The sequence below is a fragment of the Heterodontus francisci genome, chromosome 13, assembly GCF_036365525.1.
Source record: "Heterodontus francisci isolate sHetFra1 chromosome 13, sHetFra1.hap1, whole genome shotgun sequence".
Classification (NCBI taxonomy): Eukaryota; Metazoa; Chordata; class Chondrichthyes; order Heterodontiformes; family Heterodontidae; genus Heterodontus; species Heterodontus francisci.
This window is the reverse complement of record NC_090383.1, coordinates 33,088,346-33,115,222: the sequence shown is the minus strand read 5'-3', so window position 1 is coordinate 33,115,222 and position 26,877 is coordinate 33,088,346. Positions and strand designations below refer to the sequence as shown.

The 26,877-nt window shown below is 41.8% G+C and overlaps 1 protein-coding gene across 5 annotated transcripts in view; it reads left to right on the top strand.

Moving 5' to 3' along the window:
• Positions 1-26,877, top strand: part of afdna (afadin, adherens junction formation factor a) — a 598,271-nt gene that overhangs the window by 257,971 nt on the left and 313,423 nt on the right. For 2 of the 5 annotated variants that reach the window (XM_068044628.1, XM_068044627.1), the window contains 4 exons: positions 4,150-4,284; positions 9,348-9,873; positions 13,938-14,031; positions 22,497-23,828. In XM_068044628.1, the coding sequence (XP_067900729.1) occupies positions 4,150-4,284; positions 9,348-9,873; positions 13,938-14,031; positions 22,497-22,650 (909 nt within the window). In that variant the 3' untranslated portion in view covers positions 22,651-23,828. Of the gene's footprint in view, positions 1-4,149; positions 4,285-9,347; positions 9,874-13,937; positions 14,032-22,496; positions 23,829-26,877 lie in introns of those variants that run through there. The other 3 variants (XM_068044630.1, XM_068044629.1, XM_068044631.1) reach the window with 3 other exon arrangements.

Genomic DNA, 26,877 nt, shown 5'->3' with positions numbered 1-26,877 from the left:
TGTTATATATCTCTGCCTATAAAGGTAAATGTTACAATATGGGCAAGATGCTGCTTTTGTTCAACTGAAATTGCTAAGATTTTCTCCCCATAAGTATGGTTTGATTCACTATGGATGTTCAGTATTATTTGAATGTGAACTGCATGTTGTAGAATTTGAGAGAAAGATGGGCTCTGATAGTTTAATAGTGATGAAATGTCAAAATGCAGCTTGCAGCGCAGCAGTCAGCACTACTCTCATCAGTGATGGTGCTCTTGCGTAATTTTATTTCAGTTGAGCTGAGCCGGATTTCCCCAAGTAAGAACTGACTGACGCTTCATTCAGTTTTCAGGTGTTGAATAGAGCAATCGTGCTATTGGAAGTTGTTAATCTGTACTTGCAACTCAAGGAAGTGAGACATGAATAGAATGGAAAATATGGAAGCTGTTTGGCTGGGGAGGAGCAGAAAAAGTAGCTATTGCGGCTGTATCTGGCCAGAACCAACTCCGGCTGCACACAACTGAGAGCTGAAATTTTGATTTTAAAATCAATTTTCATCCACTAGAAGATCACTTTCTATTGTTCAAATATCAAACTGAAGCTTTGATTATATTCGCATTTAATTGTTTAAAAACTTTAGTATTGAGTAACCCGTAAAGCGTAAATTACTACTTGGAGAATTTATAGGAACACCCCGGCCAGGATTTTGTGTAGCCTAATGAGGCAGGAGGCACAGAGTATTGAGACGGGTGGAGGGGGGTGGGATAGGCCAGTGACGGCCTTCCTGTCCAGAGGCCAATTGAAGCCCTTAAGTGGCTACTAACGGCCAAAAAAGTGCCTCTTCCCACTGCTGCTGGGATCTTAGCAGCAGCGGTTTGGGGATGGGTGGGGAGATGCCTCTGCCGTCAGGGAGAATGCCTTGCAGCCTGAGGCGCTCCTCCCTGAGGGCTTGTTTGGGGTAGGCAGGGTCACTCTTCTATGGGCAATTTGTGGCCCCACCAGGAACAACTTTACTCCTGGGACCCCCCCCCCCCAACCTCCCTGGAGTGCGCAACCTCCCCCTCTCGCCAGGGCCTTCTGGACTGGTCTTGGTGACCCAGCCTCACCTACCTCTGCTCCGGGGTTCCAGCGCTGGGCCTGGGTCCGAGGCCTCTGTGGTACCGACAGTAGCCACTGCTCCCAGTGGCACTGCCAGTGCTGCTGAGCTGCCATCCCTCTGATTGGCCGGCATTTCTTGGAGGCAGGATCCCCATCAATAAAGAGATGGGGATCCCGGCTCATGAAACCTTGACTTAAAAAGACTGGAGGATTGCTCCATGCGGGCACGAAAAGGCAGAGGTGGGGTTCCCCCCCCCCGCCTTTTTGACCCGGCACTGCGAGCCCCGACTCCACAAAACCCAGCCCCTCATTATAGTCATATAGTACATTCAGCCCATCGAATCCATGCCAGCGCTCCACGGAGCTATGCAGTCAGTCGCACTCCCGGCTCGATCCCCTGCAAATACAATTCCCTCAGGTGGCCATTCATCATCATCTTAAAGTCATTGATCATCTCCAGTTCCACCACCCTCATGGACAGTGAGTTCCAGGTCATTACCACCTGTTACTTAAAGTGCTTCCTCATATTCCCCTGCAACATTTGCCCAAAACTTTCAATCTGTGTCCCCTAATCCTTGTAGCATTTGTTAATGGGAACAGCTTTTCCTTCTTTAACTTATCTAAGCTTGTCATAATCCTGTGCACTTCTGTTAAATATCCCTTCAATCTCCTTTGTTCTACATAGAACATAGAAAAATAGGAGCAGGAGTAGGCTATTTGGCCCTGCTCCGTCATTCATTATGATCATGGCTGATCATTCAACTCAGTAGCCTGTTCCGGCTTTCGCCCCATACCCTTTGATCCCTTTAGACCCAAGAGCTATATCTAACTCCTTTTTGAAAACATTCAATGTTTTGGTCTCAACTGCTTTCTGTGGTAGTGAATTCCACAGGCTCATCATTCTCTGGATGAAGAAACTTCTCATCTCAGTCTTGAAAGGTTTACCCTGTATCCTTAGCCTGTGACCCCTGGTTCTGGACTTCCCCCACCGTCAGGAACATCCTTCCTGCATCTACCCTGTCAAGTCCTGTTAGAATTTTATAGGTTTCTGAGATTCCCCTCTCCTCTTCTGAACTCCAGCGAATACAATCCTAACCGACTCAATGTCTCCTCATATGTCAGTCCCGTCATCCCAGGAATCAGTCTGGTAAACCTTCGCTGCACTCCCTCTATAGCAAGACATCCTTCCTCAGATAAGGAGACCAAAACTGCACACAATATTCCAGGTGTGGCCTCACCAAGGTCCTGTATAATTGCAGCAAGACATCCCTGCTTCTGTACTCGAATCCTCTTGCTATGAGGCCAACATACCTTTTGCCTTTCTTACCACCTGTTGCACTTGCATGCTTACCACCTTCTAAGGAGAACAACCCCAGCTTTTCCAACCTAACCTTGTAACTAAAATCCTCCATCCCTGGAAACATTCTGGTAAATCTTTGCACCCTCTCAAGGGCCTTCACATCCTTCCTGAAGTGTGGTAACCAGAACTGGCGCAACAGTCCAATTGGGGCCTAGCCAGAGCTTTATAAAGGTTCAGCATAGCTTCACTATTTATGAAGCCCATGATCCCATATGCTTTACTAACGACTCTCAATATGTCTCACCACCTTCAAAGATCTATGCACAAGCACCCCACGGACCTCAGTCCCTGCACACTCTTTAGAACTGTGCCATTAAGTATATATTCTCTCCCTATTCTTCTGCCAAAATGCATCACCTCACACTTGTCTGTGTCCGTTGATATTTTCACTGATTATAGTTGCTAAAACCTTACCCACCACTGATCAACTAACTGGCCTGTTGTTGCTTGGACTATCCTAACGCTTTCTTGAATAAGGGTGACAAACATGACACACTCCAAGCCTGTGCCATCTCCCTCATATCCAGGGAAGATTGTGGCAAGTCCTCCCGTTACCTCCATCTCCACGTCCTTTAGCAATCTGTGATGCAAACCATCCGGGCCAGGTGACTTATCTACCCTAAGCCTAGCCAGCCTTATTAGTACTTCTTCACCCCCCTCCCCCCTTCAATTGTTATCCTATCCATTGCCTTTATACACTACTTCAAATATTTTGTCAGCCTCCATTTCCTTAGTGAACACTGATTCTTAATGAATACTTTGTATATCAGCTTTGTTCTGCACCTTTAGGCATATCTAACCCTCTCTGTTCCTAATATGCCCCACTGCTCATCTCACCACCCACTTACTATTTACATGCTTGTAGAAGACCTTTTGGATTCCCCTTTATGTTGACTGCCATTCTATTTTCATATTCTCTCTTTGCCGGTTTTAGTTTCCTCTTCACCTTCCCTCTCAACTTATTATATATGGCCTGGTTCTCACTTGATGAGTTCATCTGACATGCATCATACACTTTTGTTTCTTCATCATCATCATCATCTCCCTCGTCAACCAAGGAGCCCTGTTCTTGTTTCCCCTACCTTTCACCCTTGTTGGAATGTTCCTAGCCTGTACCTGAAGCATCTCTTCCTTAAAGATAACCCATTGTTCCGATACAGCTCTTCCTTCCAGTCTTTGGTTCCATTCTACCCTGGCTAGATCCCTTTTCATCAAGGTGAAATGAACCCTCTTCCAATCTAGATGTTCTACCTTAATTTTGTTCCTTGCTTTTAGTGCTGCAGAATTGGTATCATTTGTGAGGATGGTAGTCATGCTTGAACTGCCAGCTTGCATTGCCTTTTGGGGGGAAAACTGACCATATAAATGAGTGAACTTCTAACAAAATGTGTTGGGAGAGAATTACCTGACTGGTTCGTATAAATTAAAATTTACAATATCAGTACAGGGGGCTGTTTGAGCTGTTTCCTAGTCAAAACGTTATTTCTGGCACTTTAAGAACAGAACTTTCAAATGGCTTTCTCCCTGATGCCGAACTGCTGATGTATTAGAGTTGGTGGCGATGTTCTGCGAAGACTAGCATCGTTGTGGTGAAAATGAAAGCTTCTTATCCATACCAAATGTGTCATATGTTACTGGTAGCATGCTATAAAGACTTATAAATTAATCCCAATTCTTGTGTTTAAAAGTAAATATCAACAAATTAATTGCAGTTGCAAGATGAAGAACGCCGACGTCATCAGCAGCTGGAAGATATCCGAAGAAAAGAAGCAGAAGAAAGAACAAGACAAGAAGATGAGCGTCATCGTCAAGAGGAGGAGCAAGCACGGAGAGAAACTGATGAAAAGGTTGAAGAAATTTTTCTTGAAAGTACAATTTCTTTACTTGTCCATGCTCCCGGCAACCATCAAGTCAGTTTTGTGAGGCTTTTACTATTTATAATTCCTTGACTGCATCTTATTACAATACTGAAGAGACGCTCTTTTTAATACAGTTGTTTCTTCACTCTGGCATTGTTCGTGGATTTCAGCACTGGTAATGACTTGAAAAGGTTTAATATCTCTGTCGTAGTTGTCCCCCCACAGAAAAAGTATTTTTTTCTTACCCTTGTTGTTAGCCTTCCATACCCATGAGAACCTTAGCCAGGTACCAATCCTACTACAGGACCTGAGCATAAAAATCAAAGCTGACACGCCAGTGCAGTACCGAAGGTGTGATGTACTGTCAGATTCCATCTTTCGGATGAAACATTAAACCGAAGCCCTGTCTGCCTGCTCATGTGGACATAATAGATCCCAGAGCACTATTTCGAAGAGCCGGGGGAGTTATCCCCAGTGTCCCAGCCAATATTTGACCCTCAATCAACATCACAAAAACAAATTATATGATTGATATTACATTGCTCTTTGTGGGAACTTCCTGCATGCAAACTGGCTGCTGCATTTCCAACATTACAACAGTAACTGCACTTCAAAAATACCTAATTGAATGTAAAGCATTTTGGGACGTCCTGTGGTTCACGAAAGGTGCTGTAGAAATACATGTCTGTCTGTCTTTCAATCCCAGGTCATAGTCATTCTTGCTTTTAGCTAGCCTCCAGGAGGCATGCAACCTGCAGTCTTTGGAGATGACATCAATATTGTTGCTTCCCTTGAGACACCAGAACTTCATCTGGAGTGGTCCTACAGTAGTTAAGTCAGGTTAGGAACTCAGGGATTCAAACCTGCCTTTCTCCTTTTGTTTTGTGAGGAAATCTTGCGTCTGTTTGCAATAGAGGTTAGTTGCTTTGGACAGAGGGACTGAAATTGCATCTTTCTGTCCTATGACCCACCTTGCTGGTGCTCCTTCCCAGTGTGTACTCAATTGCCAGTAATATTCAATCTTAAGATTGTAGCTGAACTAACAATACTGCCTTTGAACAAATCGTAGTTTTTAAGATGCTGCATATTGCACAGTGAAGTCAAGGAATAAGGTTGGTACTTTTACTAATTCATTGAGGAATAAATCTGAATATTCTGTTTTGAAAATTTCTTTACAAATAACCGACTGGTTAGACATTGGGACTCTGATTCAAATTCAGTGCAGATTGCTGGGATCAAAATCTCCTCTATCTGTAGTTCTTATGCGAAATGAGTTTAAACAATTTTATTCACTTCCTAGTGGTTGTGGGTCAAGAGCACAGAACTACCCCAGTTTAGCACTGATTGGCATTGTACTTCTGTCGAGAATAGTTGATGTTGAAAATGGAAAAGACGCTATTCTGGTGCGGTTAGGGCATTTTCTTCAGAGGTTAGTGCTGAAGCATGTTACTGGGACTTGGTATTTGGCTGTTCTGTACTTGACCCAAGTGTGCTTGGTACTCATTAGTGGTTATCTAAAATGGGAAGCATTTAATTTCCCAGCACAGACATCCTTCTTCTCAATCACACAATATCCTCTTTAAAGTTAAACTTGGAAATACTGCAAATTCCTTGCGAATTGGCAGTCAGTACAGTTTCTCAACATATCTGTACTACAATAATCAAGACAGTTTTGAGATATCTATCAATGTTTTTTTTTAACTCATTTTTGTGGGATGTGGGTGTCACTGGCTAAGCCAGCATTTATTGCCCATCCCTAATTGCCCTTGAACTGAGTGGCTTGCGAGGGCATTTAAGAGTGAATCACATGTAGGCCAGACCAGGTAAGGACGGCAGATTTCCTTCCCTAAAGGACAGTAGTGAACCAGATGGGTTTTTACAATAATCGACAGTGGTTTCATGGTCACCATTAGACCAGCTTTTTTTTTTTAAATTCCAGATTTGCGAATTGAATACAAATTTCATCATCTGCCGTGGCGGGATTCGAGCCCTTGCCCCCAGAGCATTAGCCTGGACTCTGGATTACTAGTCCAGTGATATTGCCACTACGCCACTGTCTCCCTCCTATTATCCCCAGCTGCATCTTGTTACCCCACTTAATGTACCAAAAAAAGTGCATCAATGTAGCATAGATTCTTCACTACTATTGTTTGTAGGTTTCAGTTCTAGTAATGACCTTGGGCAACTTTTTGTGTGGGCCAAGTCACTAATATCAAAAAAAAATCATAGACTGATATCGCACAGAAAAGAGGCCAGGCAGGTCTCCATGTCTGTGCCAGCTCTTAGAATGAACATTCTAATTTTAGGTTGGACATCTGAATTGTCCGAAAACCAGACATTTTTGAAATACTGATATCATTCACCATCAGGAGCTGGGTATTAATCAGCAGTGATAGACAGAATGAAAGTCTCTTCAGAATCATGTAATGCTCAATGTGAAAATCAATTCAGGAGCCTTTAAGGTTGCACGAATTGGCAGTCTGATCAAAAGGGGTTACGAAATGGCTGACGTGGGAAATCGAAGCAGTGAAATAGGGAATGCTTTGAAGTAGTAAATTATTTTGAAGTTTGGGTGGATGCACATTGCAACTTTGTACCCCTTTCATGTATCTCTTGTTCATTGAACTTGGCGTTGCAGAGGCTACCTGATATTATTGTCCAAAATCCGGGAAAATCTGAAATCTGGCATGGTCTCAGTCCCGAGGGTGCCGGATTTTGGATATTCAACCTGTAGTCCCAATCCCCTGCATAGCCCTGTGTTAGGGACAGAGATGAGAGAGAACCAAAACGTTTCTTAACACCTGAGTGTATGGCCAATTTGAATAACCAGCAGCATGCTTTTCGTGGGTTCATAAAGAGGATTATTTTTATTTATGCATTCACCCCGAAGGTCTGACGCTATGTCACTCACTTCTTCCTCGACCCCTCTCTTTCACTCGGGAAAGAAAGCTGTTGAAGAGGATAGTACACCTTTACAAATTATAAATGAAGGAATAATTCGTAGGTCATGTGATTTGGCTCATCTTGGGGGGGGGGGAAGCATGCGTTGCAGGCCCAGCAAAGAAGGCGCTTTCACTCCTGAAGTGTAGCTCGGTCGATTTGATTGCCAGTGTCTTATATCGAAGTCATTGCAGGTTTCTCTCGAAGGGGTAGATTTGCAGCAGGTCACAAAGTTAGTTGCTTGTAGTCTTATTACTTGGAGGTTGGTTTTCTGTGCTGGTGGATATGAAAAGGAATTGGCTTGGAGGCCTTAAGGTGTGGCAGTCTCCAGTTTTAAGGCATAGGTGTTTTGCCTTTCCTGCTGTCTCTTCAGCTGCTGTTTTTCAGACTGTCCAGTCTTTTCCTGGTTCTTGGTGTAATAAGATTCAATACCTACGATGAATTTTGGTCAAGTGACCAATACTTCTATTGTCCACCCAGACGATTTGAAGTTCGAAGTCATTGCTCCACAATGGAATATGGATGGTGGCCATTTGCATCTACTTATGATTTAACTGGGTTCTTACAGCTGTCTTTGTTAAGTTTTGAGCTTGGAGACAGTGAGTCTAGGAGTCCATAGATAGAGTTTGGGGTAAGACCACAAACAGTAGGTGTTGAGAATTCCACAGATGGCTTCGTCTTGGTCTGTCAATTCAAGGGAGGCATTCCACCCATGGTCATTCAATTAGGAACTTTCTGGAGGCTTGAGATATTTGAGTCTGGGCCAAAATTGCAAAAGTCACCTGAACCTCTTATGCAGTATTTTAATATCCGTTTTGGTTCATTTAAAAAGAAAATTCAGCTCCAGAAGATTATATGCTGATTACAGTCCATGTTTGAAGTTATGCATGGGACATGCCTTCACTGGGCATGACACCTGCAAATTTTTCCCCTTTTAAATATTCAGTTCCCTTTTCAAAGTTTTTGAATTTGCTTCCACCACCCTTTCAGGCAGTGCATTCCACATCATAACTCACGGCCTAAATTTTTTCCCTCGTCACCTCTTGTTCTATTTTATCTTGCCTTAAGTCTGTGTCCTCTGGTTACTATCCCTACTGCCACTGGGATGTGTGTCTCCTTAATTACTTTATCAAAGGCATTCATGATTTTGAAAATCTCTATCAAATCTCCGTTTCTGCATGTAATTGAAGTCTTTCATCCCTGGTGCCATTCTTTTAAATCTCTGCTGCAGCCTTTTTAAGACAATGAAATCCTTCTGGTGCCCAGAATTGACCACAGTACTCCAACTGGGGCCTAACCAGTAATTTATAAAGGTTTAGCATAACTTCCTTGCTTTCGTACTCAATGCCTCTATTTATTAATACGATGATGCCTTAACAGCTGTCTCAATTCCTCCCGTCACCTTCAAAGATTTGTGTGCATATACCCCCAGGTTTCTCTGTTCCTGCACCCCCTTTAAAATTGTTAAATACAATTTTTTTTTTAGTTTGTTATCTCAACCTTCCTACCAAAACAAATCATTTCTCACTTTTCAAACTTCATCTGCCATGCATCTGCCCATTTCACCAGGCTGTCTATGCCCTCCTGAAGTCTGTTACCGTTCTCGTGTTTACTACATTTCTTAGATTCGTGTCATCTGCAAACTTTGAAATTATGCCCTGTGATTGCCTTAAAGTTGTATAAGCTGATCATTACATCCTATGAAAGCATACTTACTTTGGGCTGCCTCATAGAATAATATAAGGATTTGGGGAGGGAAAAGAGAGTAGCAGTGTACAGTTATTGCTTTTCCCATAATTGCATGGGGTGAGAAAATGCAAATGAAATGCATGTCATACTTTTTAGAATCAGAGTAATGTGGATAGTTTTTACTAAATTTATATAATGTATGAGCATAATAATTCTGCTAAAGGAAATTTTAGCTAGACTTAGCACAGCACAAGAGAAGAATGGGATTTTAGTATTTGGCATATAAATCTCTACAAACTTAATCAAATCTGATGTAAACTATCTGTTCTTGGTTTGCTTTAAAGCTGAGTAAAAATAACGGGAAAAAGAGGCCTGTTCTGAGTTTGTATGTCCTCACTGACAGAACTTTCTGCTTTCCATAGAGAAGACAGGAAGAAGAATATTATACACGTTTGGAGGCTGAAAGGCGTAGACAACAGGAAGAAGCTGAGAGGAAGTTGCTGCAACCTGATGAACCTGGTCTGTACAGGCCTCCCCTTCCACGGGACTATGCTTCTGAAACCCAGCAGTATGAGTTCCCTCCCCCACCCCATTCATCTAATGCTCCTCCCCCTCCTCAGAGAACCATCTCTTACATCAAAACACAGATTGTCTCCCCTGACACAGTTTACACTGCCAAGTTTGTCCCGTACAATGATGAGGATGAGGAAGAATCAAATCTCTCAGGTCAGGATAAGTACTCCAACACAAGGAAATCGTATGGTGATCTCCCTCCTGTCCCTAAGCAGCTGCCATTCATTCGTCAGCCCCGCCCGGTTTCAGATGGCTACTATCTTTCAAACTCATTCTGGCCACCATCTACCAATGCCAACAGTACTGCTCCAAAAGCTGGTGTGCCCCCTCCCCCTCCAACCAAACCGAGCTTCATGCCACAGAGTGGTTCGAAAGGTAGAGACAAGTACAAGTAACAATCTTATAACCTTACTTTCTTTTAGACATTTGAATTTTCTATGTTCTTCCAACTTCCTTAGAGAATAATTGTTTCCTGATGTACAAGTCTCTTCCTCCAAAATAATACAAAATTTTCACTTGATACTTGAATCAATCAATCATTTTTCCCTTAAAGCCACTGAATATTCTCTTTTCAACTTCTTAACTTCTATCTTCAGATTCTCCTGTCATCACAAATTAAATATTTTTGTTGCATTCCCTTAATATTCTTAGTGGAAGCCTGATCCTTTTTTTTTTTGTTTGTTCCAATCAAAGTACTGTTGGTTTTGGTTTTGAGTCTGTTCTGTTCTGTGAATGAATGCATCCCAAAAGCCCCTCTCCATGTACTGGAAGAGAATGTGGCACCTATAATACAATGGTATGCTTGCAGTTTTTTCCCATTTTGAGAATTGTTTCGAGCCTTATCTTTTACTATTCACATGGTAAAGGGGAACTGATCTGGTGTGACCTAACTTAGCATTATGAGTAACTAGTTGTGAACCTACAACAAACTGCACTTGTTGAGATTATGCAAATAAGTGTCTCTTAACCAATATATAAACAAGTTTAAATTTAACAAGTAACAGCATAAACAAATTGTTTCTTGCTAGTGGTAAATGAATATTTCACAACTGTTTGCTGCTAATGCTTCGAATGCAATGTGGCTATAGAATTTAATTACTCTAAATTATGGTCCACGCTGCATTCACATTCTCTTCAATCATCACCTAACACTGTCATCTGCCTTAAACATTTGTTGTTTCCTCATTTTGTTCTTAACCAAATCACCCTCTGCTTTTTTTAAAAAACTATTACTAATGCATTAATTATGTTTTTGAATGGTAGTAAAAGAAACCCAAGTTTCGTTCGAAATTTTTGCTTTACATGCAGGAAAAATGCCACATAATTGAGAATTCATGGAAAACATTACAAAATCCTTGAAATAAAATTATTTATTTTGAATTCTTGGTTTATATATAATACAATTGCAGTGTTCTTTTTGCTATGGACCTAACTCACGGAGCCTTTTTTCAATAGCTCAGCAAATGTTTCTGTTGGCTTACTTTTCTAATTATTTTTGAAAAATTAAAGCAAAGTAACAACTTTATTCTAATAAGATTAGGCATTATAAAAGACGGCAGCATGTTTCCTCATAACATTGCTGTATTGTGACAGTTGTATGACAATTGGAGACTGAATGGTGTGTGTCATGGGACAGTAGAAAATAGTGAAAGCTTTTATTTTGAATAATAAAATTAAACAGCAGTGATTAATTGCAGCAGATTTGAAAATAGTGGGAGAACAGTTAAAAAGGTTGGATGTTGGGGGTATATAGTGCACTGGTTTCAGAAATCAACTCAACACTATTTAGTCAACATGTAGAAAAGGAAAAATAAGTTTGAACCTAATTAGGGGTAAGGGAGAGAAATATTATCTTTTACCATTATTAAATTTGAAATACTAAAACCTGTATAAATTGACACTCTCAAAAAACAGACAGCTGCAAAAAAAAAGTACACTTACTGAGACCTAAATAACTTGCATGGTAAAGTACTCTGAAACCATGGACATTTGCAAATTATAAGCTACGGACAGCCTTCAATGCACCAAACCCTTTTACAACTTAAAACATTGTGCATAGTCTGTTGCTAAGCTTTCGTAACTGGTGCTTTCACTGAGTTGGGACCACTGGTGCTTGCCCTAGCAGCTTGCTTCCTTACTGCCTCCAAATCCTGAGGTAGCAACATGTTTTGTGGAAGAAACAGCTTTTGTGGAATGTGGTGATTGTTACCTAGCATCTATAGTGGCAGAAAACAACTCTCAATGCTTGCATGGCTCTATCCCAGGGCTAGAGTGATTTTTCTGCCTCTGAGTGCTGGGTAAAGAACTCAACATTCTGCTGAACCTTTTACAGTACATACAGTGACTATTTTGAAAATAAGGACACCTGCAAAAAAGACAGCTGTCTGTAATTTACAGAAATCCTTTTACAGCATCATTATATTCCTACTTCAGTTTTATATCTAAATTAAAAGCAAATGTTTGTTATTTCCAAAATACTTCCCCAAAAACATATAATTGAAAAGTAGTTTGCCTTCAATTTACTTTAATTAATAAGTGTGAGGAGCTCATGGACGACATGGTCATTAAGATTGAGACCATACATTCAGTTATCTCTGCTGCATCCTCAATCCATCCATTGCCCTTGCCCACCAAGCTAAATCAGGTTCACCCCTACCCTGGTCCTAAACTCTCATCTTTCTGTCCAAGCTCATTTTGTCCTTGAGCCCATCCCTTACTCCTCTTGACACTCTTCCCACTGAACTGCTGACCATTCAACTTCTTTCCTCTCCATGCTAGCTGATACTGTAAACAGTTCCATCTCCTCTGGTATTATCCCACTCCCTTTTAAGTCATCTTGTATCAGCCCCCATCCCCACCTCAAGCCCACACTTGACCCTCTGACTTTGCAAACACATGCTCCATCACCTTTCCTCAAGTCCTTGAATGTGTAGTCACATCCCAGATTTTGCTCATCTTTAGAGAGGTTCAAACATGACTTGACAATCAGCTTTCCACCCATTCCTAATCAAAAATCACTTGATATCCACTGTGACTGCGATGCACTATTGTCTCCTCTTGACCTGTGTGCAGTCTTTGCGAGGTTGATCACACCATCATTCTCCAGTACCTCTTCTCTGTTGCCCAATTGAGTGGAGCTGCCCTTCCTTGGTTCAACTATTTAGCTATCCAGTGTAGCCAGAGAATCTCCTGCAATGGCTTCTCTTTCCACCACATATTGTTACCTCTGGAGTCCCCCAAGGAACGTCCTTGGCCCCATGGTTGTCAAACTGCTTGTCCACCATGCAGTCCTGGGTTACTGCAATTTCCACCCGTTAAACAGACCAAAGCCATTGTCTTCGACCCCTAGCATGAACTCAGTTTCCCTGCCATTGATTCCATCCCACTCCTTGGCCAAGGAATCTGACTTCGCAACCTCAGTTTTCTATTTTACCCTAAGCTGAGTTTCCGGCCCCATATTCTCTCCATTACAAAGACTGCCTACTTCTGCATCGCCCATCTCTGCCCTGCCAAGCTTTTCTGCTGCTGAAACCCACATCCATGCTTCTACCTCCAGCCTTGATTATTCCAATACTCTTCTTAGCCAACCTCCCATCTTCCACTTTCCATAAAGTGGAACTCATTCAAAACTGCTGCTCAGCATCAAGTTCTAGTCACCCATCATCCTTGTACTCTGTCACCAACATTGACTCCCAGTCAACCAACATCTTAAATTTAAAACTCTCGTCATTGTGTTCAAATCCCTCCCTGGCCCCTCCTCCCTATCTCTGTAGCCTCTTCCAGCCCTACAACCCTCCCAAGCTCTCTGCATTCCTCCAGTTCCATCATCTTGTGTATCCCCAGTTTCCTTTGTCCCACCATTGGCAGCTGTGTCTTCAGCCATGTCGGCCCTAAGATCTGGAATTCCCCCTCTAATCCTCTTAATTTCTCTCCTCCATTAAGACCCTTCTTAAAACCTACTATTTATATTTAACTGAGCTTGTAGTCATCCATCCTAATTGTCTGTTCTTTGAATAAATGTCAATTTTTGTCTGATGCTCCTATGAAACTTTGAGACACTTTCCTATATTAAAGGTGCAACATAAATGCAAATTATTACTCTGATGTGGCAAAGCTTTTGTTTATCCTGAGAATTTTCAAGCCTCAGTAGTAGGATTTGGACCACTGCTGTTAGAAGACTGGAGTCTGCATTCCTAGTAATGCCCTCAGGATTGATGATCGGTGCTATAAGAAAACGTATGCAATAGGTTTTGTTGTTTTATCTGGTAACTTAAAAATGTTCAACTATTTGTCGCCCATAGTTATGAAAACACAGGTTTATTTTCCTACCATTCAGTTTCCAGAATTGAATGCTCGTATTTTGCATATTTGTTTGCATCTAATTATTTCCTGGCTGTGATGTAATCCTTTCAAGCTAAATATTTTATTTATTTAATTAGGGTTTACTCCTTATGGAGTGTCAACAGCAAGTAGCATTGGAACAAATGAAGTTTGCAAAGGCCCAAGGGAGAAGCGTCTTGAGCAAAATAAAGGGTAAGGTTGAAAAGAAAAGCCACTGTTGACTGAATAGCTAGTGCTCTAGGAAATCATTGAAATAAACTGTCCTACTGCATGTATACAAATATTCTATATGCATATACCTAGTACTGTAGTAATACTGGAATATATGATGAATCGAAAGTTTTTGAAAGTTCTTTTGGGCCTCCTTATCTCGAGAGACAATGGATACGCGCCTGGAGGTGGTCAGTGGTTTGTGAAGCAGCGCCTGGAGTGGCTATAAAAGCCAATTCTAGAGTGACAGACTCTTCCACAGGTGCTGCAGAGAAATTTGTTTGTCGGGGCTGTTGCACAGTTGGCTCTCCCCTTGCGCCTCTGTCTTTTTTCCTGCCAACTACTAAGTCTCTTCGACTCGCCACAATTTAGCCCTGTCTTTATGGCTGCCCGCCAGCGCTGGCGAACGCTGGCAACTGACTCCCACGACTTGTGATCAATGTCACAGGATTTCATGTCGCGTTTGCAGACGTCTTTAAAGCGGAGACATGGACGGCCGGTGGGTCTGATACCAGTGGCGAGCTCGCTGTACAATGTGTCTTTGGGGATCCTGCCATCTTCCATGCGGCTCACATGGCCAAGTCATCTCAAGCGCCGCTGACTCAGTAGTGTGTACAAGCTGGGGATGTTGGCCGCTTCGAGGACTTCTGTGTTGGAGATACGCTCCTGCCACCTGATGCCAAGTATTCTCTGGAGGCAGCGAAGATGGAATGAATTGAGACGTCGCTCTTGGCTGGCATACGTTGTCCAGACCTCGCTGCCTAGAGCAAGGTACTGAGGACACAGGCCTGATATACACTTTTTTTGAAAGTACAAGACACTTTTTTTAAAACTTATTTTTCAGATGCTTTCCAAAGGGGCTTCATGATCTTTTCCTACTGGAACAGTCAATTCAGCCTTTAGCTAAGACCACAGGCAGTTAGCTAACCCACATCTGCATTGTATTCTTAGTAGTTGGAAGGGAGTAGAACTGTCATCAATTGTCGACTACACTTCTTCACACCCTGCCTCCTGTAAGGACTCCATTCCATTCTCCCAGTTTCTCCATCTCTGACGCATCTGTTCTGATGATCCCTTCCATGACAGTGCTTCTGATATGTCTTCCTTTTTCCTCAACCGAGGAGTCCCCCCCCACTGTGGTTGACGGCCCTCAACTGTGTCTGGCCCATTTCCTGCAGCTCTACCCTCACCCCTTCCCCTCCCTCCCAGAACCGCGACAGGGTTCCCCTTGTCCTCACTTTCCAACCCATCAGCCTCCATATCCAAAGGATCATTTTCCGCCACCTTCAGCATGATCCCACTACCAAACGCATCTTCCCCTCCCTTCCCCTGTCAGCACTCCGAAGGAATTGTTCCCTCCGCGACACCTTGATCCACTCCATTACCCCCACAACCTCGTCCCCTTCCCACAGCACCTTCCCCTGTAATCGCAGGAAGTGTAATACCTGCCCATTTACCTCCTCTCTCCTCACTATCCCAGGCCCCAAACACTCCTTTCAGGTGAAGCAGTGATTTACTTGTACTTTCAAGGTAGTATACTGTATTCGCTGCTCACAATGTGGTCTCCTCTACATTGGGGAGACCAAACGCAGACTGGGTGACCGCTTTGCGGAACATCTCCGCTTAGTCCGAAAACATGACCCCAAGCTTCCGTTGCCATTTCAACACTCCCCCGTGCTCTCATGCTCACATCTCTGTCTTGGGATTGCTGCAGTGTTCCAGTGAACATCGACGCAAGCTCGAGGAACCGCATCTCATTTACCGATTAGGCATGCTACAGCCTGCCGGACTGAACATTGAGTTCAGTAATTTCAAAGCATGATGGGGCCCCCCATTTTATTTTTTTATTTTTTATAATTTTTTGTTTATTTTATCTTAGTTTATTCAGTTTGCCTACCCATGTTTTTTTTCATGTTTGTGCTTGTGGCTGTTCATTTTTCAGTCCATTAACACCCTATCTGTACTAATGCTTTGGCTTTCAACACACTATTAACATATTGTTTGCCTTTGCTCCATGACCACCTGATTGGTTATTCTGTGACCTTGTCCTATCTGCACCTTCTGCTTTGTTATCTCTTGCCTCATCCCCCACTTTACTTAAAACCTTTCACATTTCTAATATCTGCTAGTTCTGAAGAAGGGTCACTGACCTGAAACGTTAACTCTGCTTCTCTCTTCACAGATGCTGCCAGACCTGCTGAGTATTTCCAGCATTTCTTGTTTTTATTTGATTTCCAGCATCTGCAGTATTTTGCTTTGATGTCAGATTATTATAACTTATGATTTAGACTTGACTAGTGAGGCGAACTGAAATGCACATTGTTACGTCAATGTGCTGAATGATAATTTTCTTTGGTCCACTGGAGTTTTTTATTTTTTATTTTTATTTAGGGATACAGCACTGAAAAAGGCCCTTCGGCCCACCAAGTCTGTGCCAACCATCAACCACCCATTTATACTAATCCTACATTAATCCCATATTCTTACCACATCCCCACCTTCCCTCAATTCCCCTACCACCTACCTATACTAGGGGCAATTTATAATGGTCAATTTACCAATCAACCCGCAGGTCTTTGGCTGTGGGAGGAAACCGGAGCACCCGGCGAAAACCCACGCGGTCACAGGGAGAAATTGCAAACTCCGCACAGGCAGTACCCACAATTGAACCCGGGTCACTGGAGCTGTGAGGCTGCAGTGCTAACGACTGCGCCACTGTGCAGTCCTGAATATATTTTTTTGGGAAGAAATTTTAAAAATATTTAACAGGATGACTGCTGGAAGCTTAAGATCACCTAGTTTGCTACACTGCATCAAACCCTGCAATGCTGTGAGGAGGGAGAAGAAATGTTGGAATTCGAAATGTCTGCATTTCCCAGCAAGAACCAAGACCTAGGAAGTTTAAAGGAACTACCTGCTCTTTTCAGCAAGCAGAGAAATACTGATAACTGCCATGTTTCAATCACTGAGTGACTGTCATGTGACAAGCCCGTCCCCATCTGTGGTTTTCAGCTGGTGTTTGCTCTGCAGCAGAGAAGTGACTGGACTCCGACGTGAGCAGACCCTAAGTGGGGTCTCTCTCTCTCGATTCTCTCCCGGTCTGCATTCCAGTTTGAAAACTTTCAAATCATGCCTGTTGACTGACCATCTTTGCATACTCCGGCTATAATCAGAAACCACGTTTGAGGAAATCATCCACATCGCTATCTCCAAGCGACTCACCGATCCAGTCATCTACTTCTTCAAACTAAAAGCTTCAGGAATTCAGCTAGAAGCCAGACGAATCGCCAAACTCCACAGACTGTACCTTTCTTATGGACTCTAACTCAACCAATCTACCTTTCCCCACTCAGTAATCTATTTGTGTGCGTGTGTGAGTGAAAGCTGGTGTGTTTTTTTTAGTTCGGTTTAGATACAATAAAGTTAACCTCTCCCTTTAACTCAAGAAAACCTGTCTGATTGGTTCATGATCAGAACAAGTAAGTAATCAAACACCTACTGAATTAGCCAGTACATCTACTTTAAGAATTAAACCTGTTGTGGTCTAACAAGGAGAGGGAAAAGAGGGAAGCCCTTCAACCCCACCTCACGACCATAACAACATCTAATATGTAAATGCTGCAAGCGTTTCATGGAATATAAAGCTTAGAAGCAGGCTATTTAGTCCAACTAGTCTGTGCTTGTTTATACTCCACATGAGTTACATTATTAGAGCTTCATTATTATTGCAAGTTGGTTCGTACCCTTCCTCCAAAGTGTTGGGAATATTTTGGGAAGCATTTTTGGATTAAAGAAATTGTAACTTCAAGACTAAAAAGCATGAAATTAATACGCTGTTTAACAAGGAGAACAGTAAGTGATTCCAACTCTCAGGGAGATACAACTCTTACTTCAATATAGCTACTAGATGTCAGTTATCGTTGCATCTGTATACAAGCACAAGTAATGTATGTGTTCACTGACAAGTTACCTAAATGAAGTTACAGATTGAACGATTGTGGGGTGGGTGGTGAAACCACCCCAGCCCTGAGATTTCTTAGAATTTGTCTGATCCCTTGTAAATATGGCAAGTTTGAAAGCTTCCTATTAGAGTATTAATACTAGCAGATAGATAGCAGCCAGGTTGGGAAAATAATCTATGGTGCCATAGTTTGTGGCCTTATACAATTCTAACCATTTTTAAATTGCAAATTTATCTTGGGTTGTGTCATGTAAAACCCATCCTTAGGAATTACAGGTAGTCACAATTTCATTTTGACTGGTTTGTGTTTTGTTCTGCCAGCAAGCTTACCTTTTCGTAACAGTTTTGTAAAATTTTACCTTGGACTGGCAGCTCAAAGTTTAAATAAACTGTGCAATCTGAGTTTGTTCTTCGTCAAATTTCCATCTACAAGGGCTGATCACCTTCAGATCTATTTGGGACGGAGCCAAGACTTAGCATTGATTTCATTTGCTGTTGCAAAGGATTAACATGTGAGTAGATATAGTGCAAGATGAAAGAGAATATTTCTGGCCAGAAGGTGCAGTAGCTTCCAGGGACCTGAATCCTCAAAGCCCAGGGAGAATAGAGAAAATACTGTAGGTTTTTGAAGAAACATTCTAGCACTTAATGGTCCATGATTATATATAGCACCATAGAATGATTCTGCACAGAAGGGGGCTATGCGACAAATAGTGCCAGTGCCGACTCTTTGAAAGAGCTAACTAATTAATCCCATTCCCCTGCTCTTCTCCATATAGCTCTGAAATTTTTTCTACTTTATTTATCCAAATCCCTTGATGAAATTTGTTATTGACACTGCTTTCAAAACTCGCTGCATTGAAACTGTTTCCTCAGGCCGTCTCTGGTTCTTTTGCCAGTTAACTTAAATAGTGTCTTCTAGTTGTGAACTTTTTTACTGCCACTGGAAACAGTTTCTCGTTTACTCTTATTAAAGTCTTCATGATCATGAACACCTCTATCGAATTTCCTGTTAACCTTCTTTGCTTGGACACCAACTGCAGTTTCTCCAGTCTCTCCACATAACTGAAGTATTTAATCCCTGGTACGGTTTTAATACGTGTCTGCCCAGATTGACCAAAATACTCCAGCTGGGGCCTACCATTATAATGAGATGATTGTCAAACTGAAAAATAATACATCCGTGATTTCTAGAATGGAATAGTTCTCCCCCATATCTTGGTCTCTTTTTAAATCATGTAGAACTTTAACTGTCCAAGAGAAATTATACTATTGCTTTCCAGTAATGACATTTATGATTCTGACTCATTGTTATCTGCCAGCATTCTTACAGGTAGCTCTATAACGAGCTTTAAAGTGTGATGTGAATTTTCAGTTATACTTCTGTACATATGTACGTGTGTGTGGGTGTTTGTATATACACTTTTACAAGTACATTTTAAAATCATTGTCAATTCCTCCCCCCCCCCCAAATCCTTGCCACTTTTTCTCCTCTGTTATCAGCAGAAATTTTGATACTTGCTGATCTCTAAGTGTCCCAACATTAAGTATTTGTGAGGGGGCATGGTGCTTCACTGCTGTTTTAGGAGGTTTTGCTATGTTTAACGATGAGCATGTGTACAGTCCTCACTTGAATTCTGAAAGATCAAATGTGATTTAATTACAGTCTTGTTGCTTCCTGACCAATATTGAGAGAGTAGCAGTGATCATTTCAGACACAATGGGGAGAATTTGCATACAACTTGGAAACAGGTGGATCAATTATAGTGTGTGATTAAGCACTACGTTAAATTCATGCTGCTTGCTCTCATAAATGATTTCTGCATGCATCCAGTGTTCTCTGCATTGTTCATTTGCTGCAGTCATCAGCAGGGGTCTGATATTGAGTGTCTAGTGCTACTTAAAGGCATTATGCACCTCTTAAGGAGAAGTGTATTGTGGCTGGGTCAGCTGTGATACTTTGTGCAAGAGAGCATGCACCAAGGCCTTCGTGGAAGAAATGGAAAGTAGGAGAGATGTCCTGTATCTGCAGGGGCCAGGGGGCCCTCCAGACACATGCTCAGGAGGTAGTGAGAAAAAATAGCAGAGGATGTCAATGCCAGAAATGTTGCTCATCGAACAAAGGTACAGGAAGAAGTTTAATGATTTCACACAAGTTAACAAGCTGTGGGCTTTCATTCCAAGATGTCCTATTGAAACAACTATACCAATAGTCTCATCTGCTCAATTCACTACACCCACATCGTTCACCTAGCAACGGTTTCAATCAGTACTCAAAATTAAAATTCATATGTTTTACCTCATACACTTGGGATTGTTGCAAGCCTCACACTCGCAGCTCGCATACACTTGCAGCTATTCATCCATGACACCCCATCTCCCAAACATATTGCACAACACTCACTGATATGCCACCTCCTCCTGCAAGAAAGAGATAATTATAACAGCCATCTCAGCAAAGAACTGGAGAGAAGGGCAAACATGCCTGCATAGTTTAACCCAAATGGAAAAAACAGTGCTGGCTATCATGGGAGACCCTGACCAATGGTGGCACTAAAGCGATTGAGGGTATCCACACACCTAAACCTGCTTCTCTCATCCCACTTCTTCCTCAGCTTTCAATCTTTTGAGTTGGAAGCTGCAAGTGGTGTAAGCATACACTTAATTGCTGCTCTCCCCTTACCACAACCCAACCCTTGACCCTTTTTTCATTTCAGATACCCAAGAACTGGAGACTTCCCAGTTGGGGGAGGAAGAGGAAAAGACACCATCAGTCGATCTTGTGCTTGCAGCCACTGGCTCAGATACTAACACTGCATGTATTTTAAAGACTAGGAAAAAAGAGGATTCTGCGACACCAGGCACAAGTGTGCAGTAGCTAGAGGGGGAGGATAGCATAGGTGCCAGCTCACCAGAAGGTGATGTCTCACATTAGTTCTGTTGCAGAGGACTCGGCTGAGGGATTTCAGTCGACCATGCTATAGAAGAAGAGTTTGATGAGTATGCATGTCCAAATAAACTACTGCAGTCTAACATCAGGCCTTATAGTCCCAGAGCTGCTCAAGGTCACCCTCCAAGGCCATTTGAAGTCTCCTAAATTGGAGGTTAGCAGCCTTCCACCACCCATGTTGCAACCACTGGGGAAATACCTTGGAGGACCATTAGAAGAAACAAAAGCCTGTGCAAAAGAGTCACCACTGGAATGCACGGGGCTAATTAGTTTATTTTTGTGTGCAATATGTTGTTTTACTGTGTAAACTTAAATTGGAATGTGCATTTTCTCTGTGTTGTCAAAGGTCGCTGTGATGGTGGGTAAAGGAAAGGTAAAGTGTGGGCCTTTTGGTTGTGGCAGAGTTCTGGTTGAGATAATTGGTGTCTCTTCCTCTTCCCACCTCGCTCTTGCCCCACCCTCCCCCACACCGTACTCACTTTTTCCCCCACCAGCCTCCATCTCCCCACAGCCGGTGTATAGTTGCGCCTCTCTTGATAATTTTCTGAATTACCAATTATGTACAACCCAGAATCGGAATATTTTCTGATTCCAGAATCCGATTCCCAGCAAATTAAGTTCTTGTTTTATTTGTAACTGCTGTCATTTATTGAGAACAATTATTTTTGTGTGGCAATCTAGTTTCCTTTTGTCATATTCACATTTAATCTTGCCATTTGCTTTTGCATATGTGACTTGAACTAAATTTAAAAGATGTTTTTAAATGCAAATATTAGAAATCTGAAAATAAAATGGAAGATGGACAACAGGATTGCCAACTGAAAAGATGGATTAACCTTTATATGTAGACCATTTTTGAAGGGTCCACTCCAGAAGTAAAATCGAGCTATACCTGCTGTATTATGCTTGAATAAGGTTAGATGCTGGGACCTGGGGTATGTTATGTATGTTTATTTTTGGGTGCAGTAAGCTGATTGCCAGAACTTAATAGATACAAATTATGTAATGAAATATGTGTTTTTAGGTTTTCGAGTGAACAATGAACTTCTGAGTTTGTATTTGATTATTTGCTATTTACTGCTAATTGCAAAGGCGCAGAATTCAATTGGGACATACTTGGCAATTGTAATAGTTGCGGCAAAAGCTTCCCAAATATCCTGGCATCCATTCGTTTCTGTGTTAGTCAATAAGGTTGCTCATATTGCACAAATATCAGGGGGAGGGGTGCATGTGTGGGAGCAGAAGCCTGGATATTTTGTGACTTCTGAACCTGTATAGAAGTTAAGCATTTGAAACAAAGAAAACTGATGCATTGAAAGGTAGAAAAAGGAAGAAATTTAAAATATTAAGCTGTTTTAAATAAACTCAGTTAGATGACATTTTAAAATTGGTACTGGTATGCACCAGAATATATTGGTGATAAATGATGTACTCTGTTTGCTGAAAAATTCACCTAGTAATTGAGAAGAATAAATATAGACTATAATTGCACAGATACTAGCATATTAACTTTCACTTTTATTTTTTTTTAAACAGCCAAGACCCAGAAACACAGGTTGTGAAGGGATCCCCAGAAAACTTAACATTTAAAGAACGCCAGCGTCTTTTCTCACATGGACAGGATATTTCTAACAAAGTGAAGGCATCACGGAAATTGATGGAACTAGAAAATGAGCTGAACACAAAATAAAATTGGTGTCTTAATAACAATGAAAAGTTCAGTGCAAAATGTTTCTATGCTAGGTTGTACAGTGTTTAAATCTTTGACTCCTGCAACTGTAAATTGGGGTGCAGGAAATTAAACTTCCACTTTGGTGAGTTGCATACCAAGCATATTATAATTTAACTATACAATTTGAGCACTGCTAAATGTTTTTTTTTAAAATAAATATAAAATGAAGGTAATGGTCACTTTCACAATTTTAGGGTTCTGATTTTTCTGGCATACAGAGTACACTACACCTGGAGATAGCGTATGGTGAAACAAAATGGTGTAATACAGAATTGTAAACTTGTTGTAATGTAGAAGCTTTTAAATGTATTGAAAGAATTTTTCTTGTCCAGCAGCTGGTGCCTCAATTGTTTCAGCTATGCATTGTGGCTAATAAATGGGATGTGTGGACCTCATTCTACTTACAAAAAAGTGAAAAGCTTTCTTCAATGTGCATTTTAATAAAAATTATGATTCCAACCAAAATTTCCTCTTAGGTGTCCTAAACTGGATTTTAAAGTTATTGAACAATTTTCTGTATAATATTGTGGTCTATAATTGTATTTAGGGATAAATGCACACTTCTCAGCATAGAGTAGACTTCCACTGCCTTAGGAATGGAATCACTTTATACGAAATGTACAAATAATTAAAATGTCTAATGAAGATTGGAGTGTAAATATTTTTTTTTACTTATTAAACTGTTTCATATGTGGAACAGAAGAGTGTTGTACCATTTCAGCTGTGTAACATGAATCAGTAGAGAAAAAGAAAATGGGAGTAAACCCCGCCTCATGAAGGATAAGTTTGGAGTTTGCAGTATGTAAGGCTGAGCAAATGATTTGCTGATTACCGGAGTCCTGAATACCAACAGCATGGTACAAACAGCTGAAACAAATTAGTGTCATTTTATAAATGAAAAATAAACTGCTATTGTTTCTGTGCTGCTGCTGGTATTCAGAGCTGATGGAGGAAAACTGGTATTTTACATATAGTTTTTCATGGATTCTGTTGGGTTTACAGAGTTCTTTGTGTGATCGCCACTAGAGTGCTGTTATTAAACTGTTTACTGAACATCAGAACTGCTGTAGTATCTTATTTCTACTGTATTTCACTTGCAACCTATTTTTAATAAATTACTTTGTATGTATTCAAAAGTTGTCCTGTCTTGCTTTTGCCTATAGCACTTAAATATCAGTGTTATTTGAATCAAAACATACCGATTGACTGAGTATGATAGTGTATTATTTAAGTATTATTGTGCCATACTTTTCATGAAATTAGATTTTAAATTTCTGTTTTTAAAAATGTTGTGGTATAATGGACAACCATGTTCATTCTTGATTAGACACTTTAATAATCTTGATATCTACCAAGAAATCAATATCTGAAAAATCCTCTTCCCACCCAAAAAACAATAGCAGCCGTTTGAAATGGGGGAGAGGGTGGTACTTCACATATGTGATGAGGTTAAGGCAAATGTTTTAAAATGTTGTGCTCAAACTACAGGTGGCACGGCAAGTCTGCATTTATTGCCTGGCCCAGGTTTTCCTGAGAAGGTGATGGGTCTTCTCCATGAAGTGCTACAGTCCTTGTGATACTGATGGTCTTGGGAAGTGAATTTCAGGCTATTGACCCAGGAACAGTGAAGATAGATATGTCAGGGTGTGTATGATTTGGAATTCTTGTTCTCTGTAATCCAGGTCACTGGGGGAGTGGGGTGAATGTGCTATCAAAACTACATTGAGCTACTGCAGTTTCATATTGTAATTCATATTACAGCCCCATTGCAGCAGTGATGAGGGTGGATATTGAGTCCAGTGACATTTACCATAATCATCTTTGGGTAGCAAGTTATTTAATGTATTGCACAATTCAAAGTCTGCATTTTTAATTTAAACTGGAGTTACGGGCATCATTACCAAGGCCAGCATTTATTCCCCAATATGTCAAATCTAAATCACATTACATAGGTATAAAAGCAAAATACTTCAGATGCTGGAAATACTCAGCAGGTCTGATAGCATCTGTGGAGAGAGAAGCAAAGTTATTGTTTCAGTTCTGATGAAAGGTCACAGACCTGAAATGTTAACTTTGCTTCTCTTTCCACAGATGCTGCCAGACCTGCTGAGTATTGCCAGCACTTTTTGTTTTTGTTCCACATTACACGGGGCTCCTTTGCAAGTGAAATAAACATAAACTACCTGAGCAAAGCAACAGGCGGCGGACCTGTGAGGACTGGAGCAGGAGCTATAAATCGAGTGCGGGCCTCGAGGCCTACACCTAACTAAAGAGCAAAGCAACAGTCGGCAGGCGGACCTGTGTCTTGTGTCCCCGCACGCTGCATTTTTTTTTTTAGTTTTTTAGAGATACAGCACAAACAGGCCCTTCGGCCCACCGAGTCTGTGCCGACCATCAACCACCCATTTATACTAATGCTACACTAATCCCATATTCCTACCACATCCCCACCTGTCCCTACATTTCCCTACCACCTACCTACACTAGTGGCAATTTATAATGGCCAATCTACCTACCAACCTGCAAGTCTTTTGGCTTGTGGGAGGAAACCGGAGCACCCGGAGGAAACCCACGCAGACACAGGGAGAACTTGCAAACTCCACACAGGCAGTACCCGGAATTGAACTCGGGTCGCTGGAGCTGTGAGGCTGCGGTGCTAACCACTGCACCACTGTGCAACTAACAGTGACATCATGGGAAATCTGTAAGCTGGTTGGTAAGTAACAGCTGTTATTGCCTGTAAACAGCTTAAAAGAATCAAGAAAAAAAGATTTTTAAACCCTCAAGTAGCTAGTAAGTGGTAAGGTTGGTATTACTGAGGTTTTAGTTACTGTCATCTATTAGTAATTGCGAATTGGAAAGTGCTGTTTGGACAGAGTGTAAGGCTGAGTTGCAGTCTTTTCTGCCTTTTCAGCCTCCACAGTACAGGGGAAGAAGCTGATTGGCAATAACTAGTAAGTTGTTATACTTAAGCAATTTTTTGTAAAACTAAGTAATGGCAGGGCAGCTCGACAGAGTGGAATGTGCCTCCTGTGGTATGTGGGAAGTCGTCGACGCAACGTGTCCTTGACACAAACATCTGCAGGAAGTGTCAGCGACTGCAGAAGCTTGAGCTCCAGGTTTTGGAACTCGTTTGGAACAGGTTTTAGAACCCATAATAGTTGGGTTTTTTTTAAAAATTCCTTTCATGGGATGTGGGCATCGCTGGCCAGGCCAGCATTTATTGCCCATCCCTAATTGCCCTTGAGAAGGTGGTGGTGAGCTGCCTTCTTGAACCGTTGCAGTCCATGTGTGGTAGATACACCCACAGTGCTGTTAGAAAAGGAGTTCCAGGTTTTTGACTCAGCAACAGTGAAGGAACAGTGATATAGTTCCAAGTCAGGATGGTGTGGGCTTGGAGGGGAACTTGCAGATGGTGGCGTTCCCACACATCATCTGCCCTTGTCCTGCTAGGTGGTAGAGGTTGTGGGTTTGGAAGGTGTTGCCTGAGTAGCCTTGCTGTGTTGCTGCAGTGCATCTTGTAGATGATACACATTGCTGCCACTGCGTCGGTGGTGGAGGGAGTGAATGTGGATAGGGTGCCAATTGAGCGGGCTGCTTTGTCCTGGAGGGTGTCGAGCTTCTTGAGTTTTGTTGGAGCTGCACCCATCCAGGCAAGTGCAGAGTATTCCATCACACTCCTGACTGTGCCTTGTGGATGGTGGACAGGATTTGGGGAGTCAGGAGGTGAGTTACTCGCCATAGGATTCCTAGCCTCTGACCTGCTCTTGTAGCCACGGTATTTATGTGGCTACTATAGTTCAGTTGCTGGTCAATGGTAACCCTCAGGATGTTGAGAGTGGGGGATTCAGCGATCGTAATGCCATTTTCAACTACCCCAATATCAACTGGGATACAAACAGTGTGAAGGGCACAATATTCTTGAACTGCTTTCAAGAGAACTTTTTTAGCCAGTATGTAACAAGCCCAACAAGAGGGGACACAATTCTAGATTTAGTCTTCAGTAATGATGCTGGGCAAGTGGGTGAAGCAACAGCGAGTGACCATTTTGGAGATAGTGACCATAATACAATTAGTTTTAGCATAATCATGGAAAAGGACAAAGATAAAACGGGAGCAAAAGTTCTAAATTGAGGGGAGACAAATGTTACGAAACTGAGGTGACCTGGTAAAAGTGTACTGGAT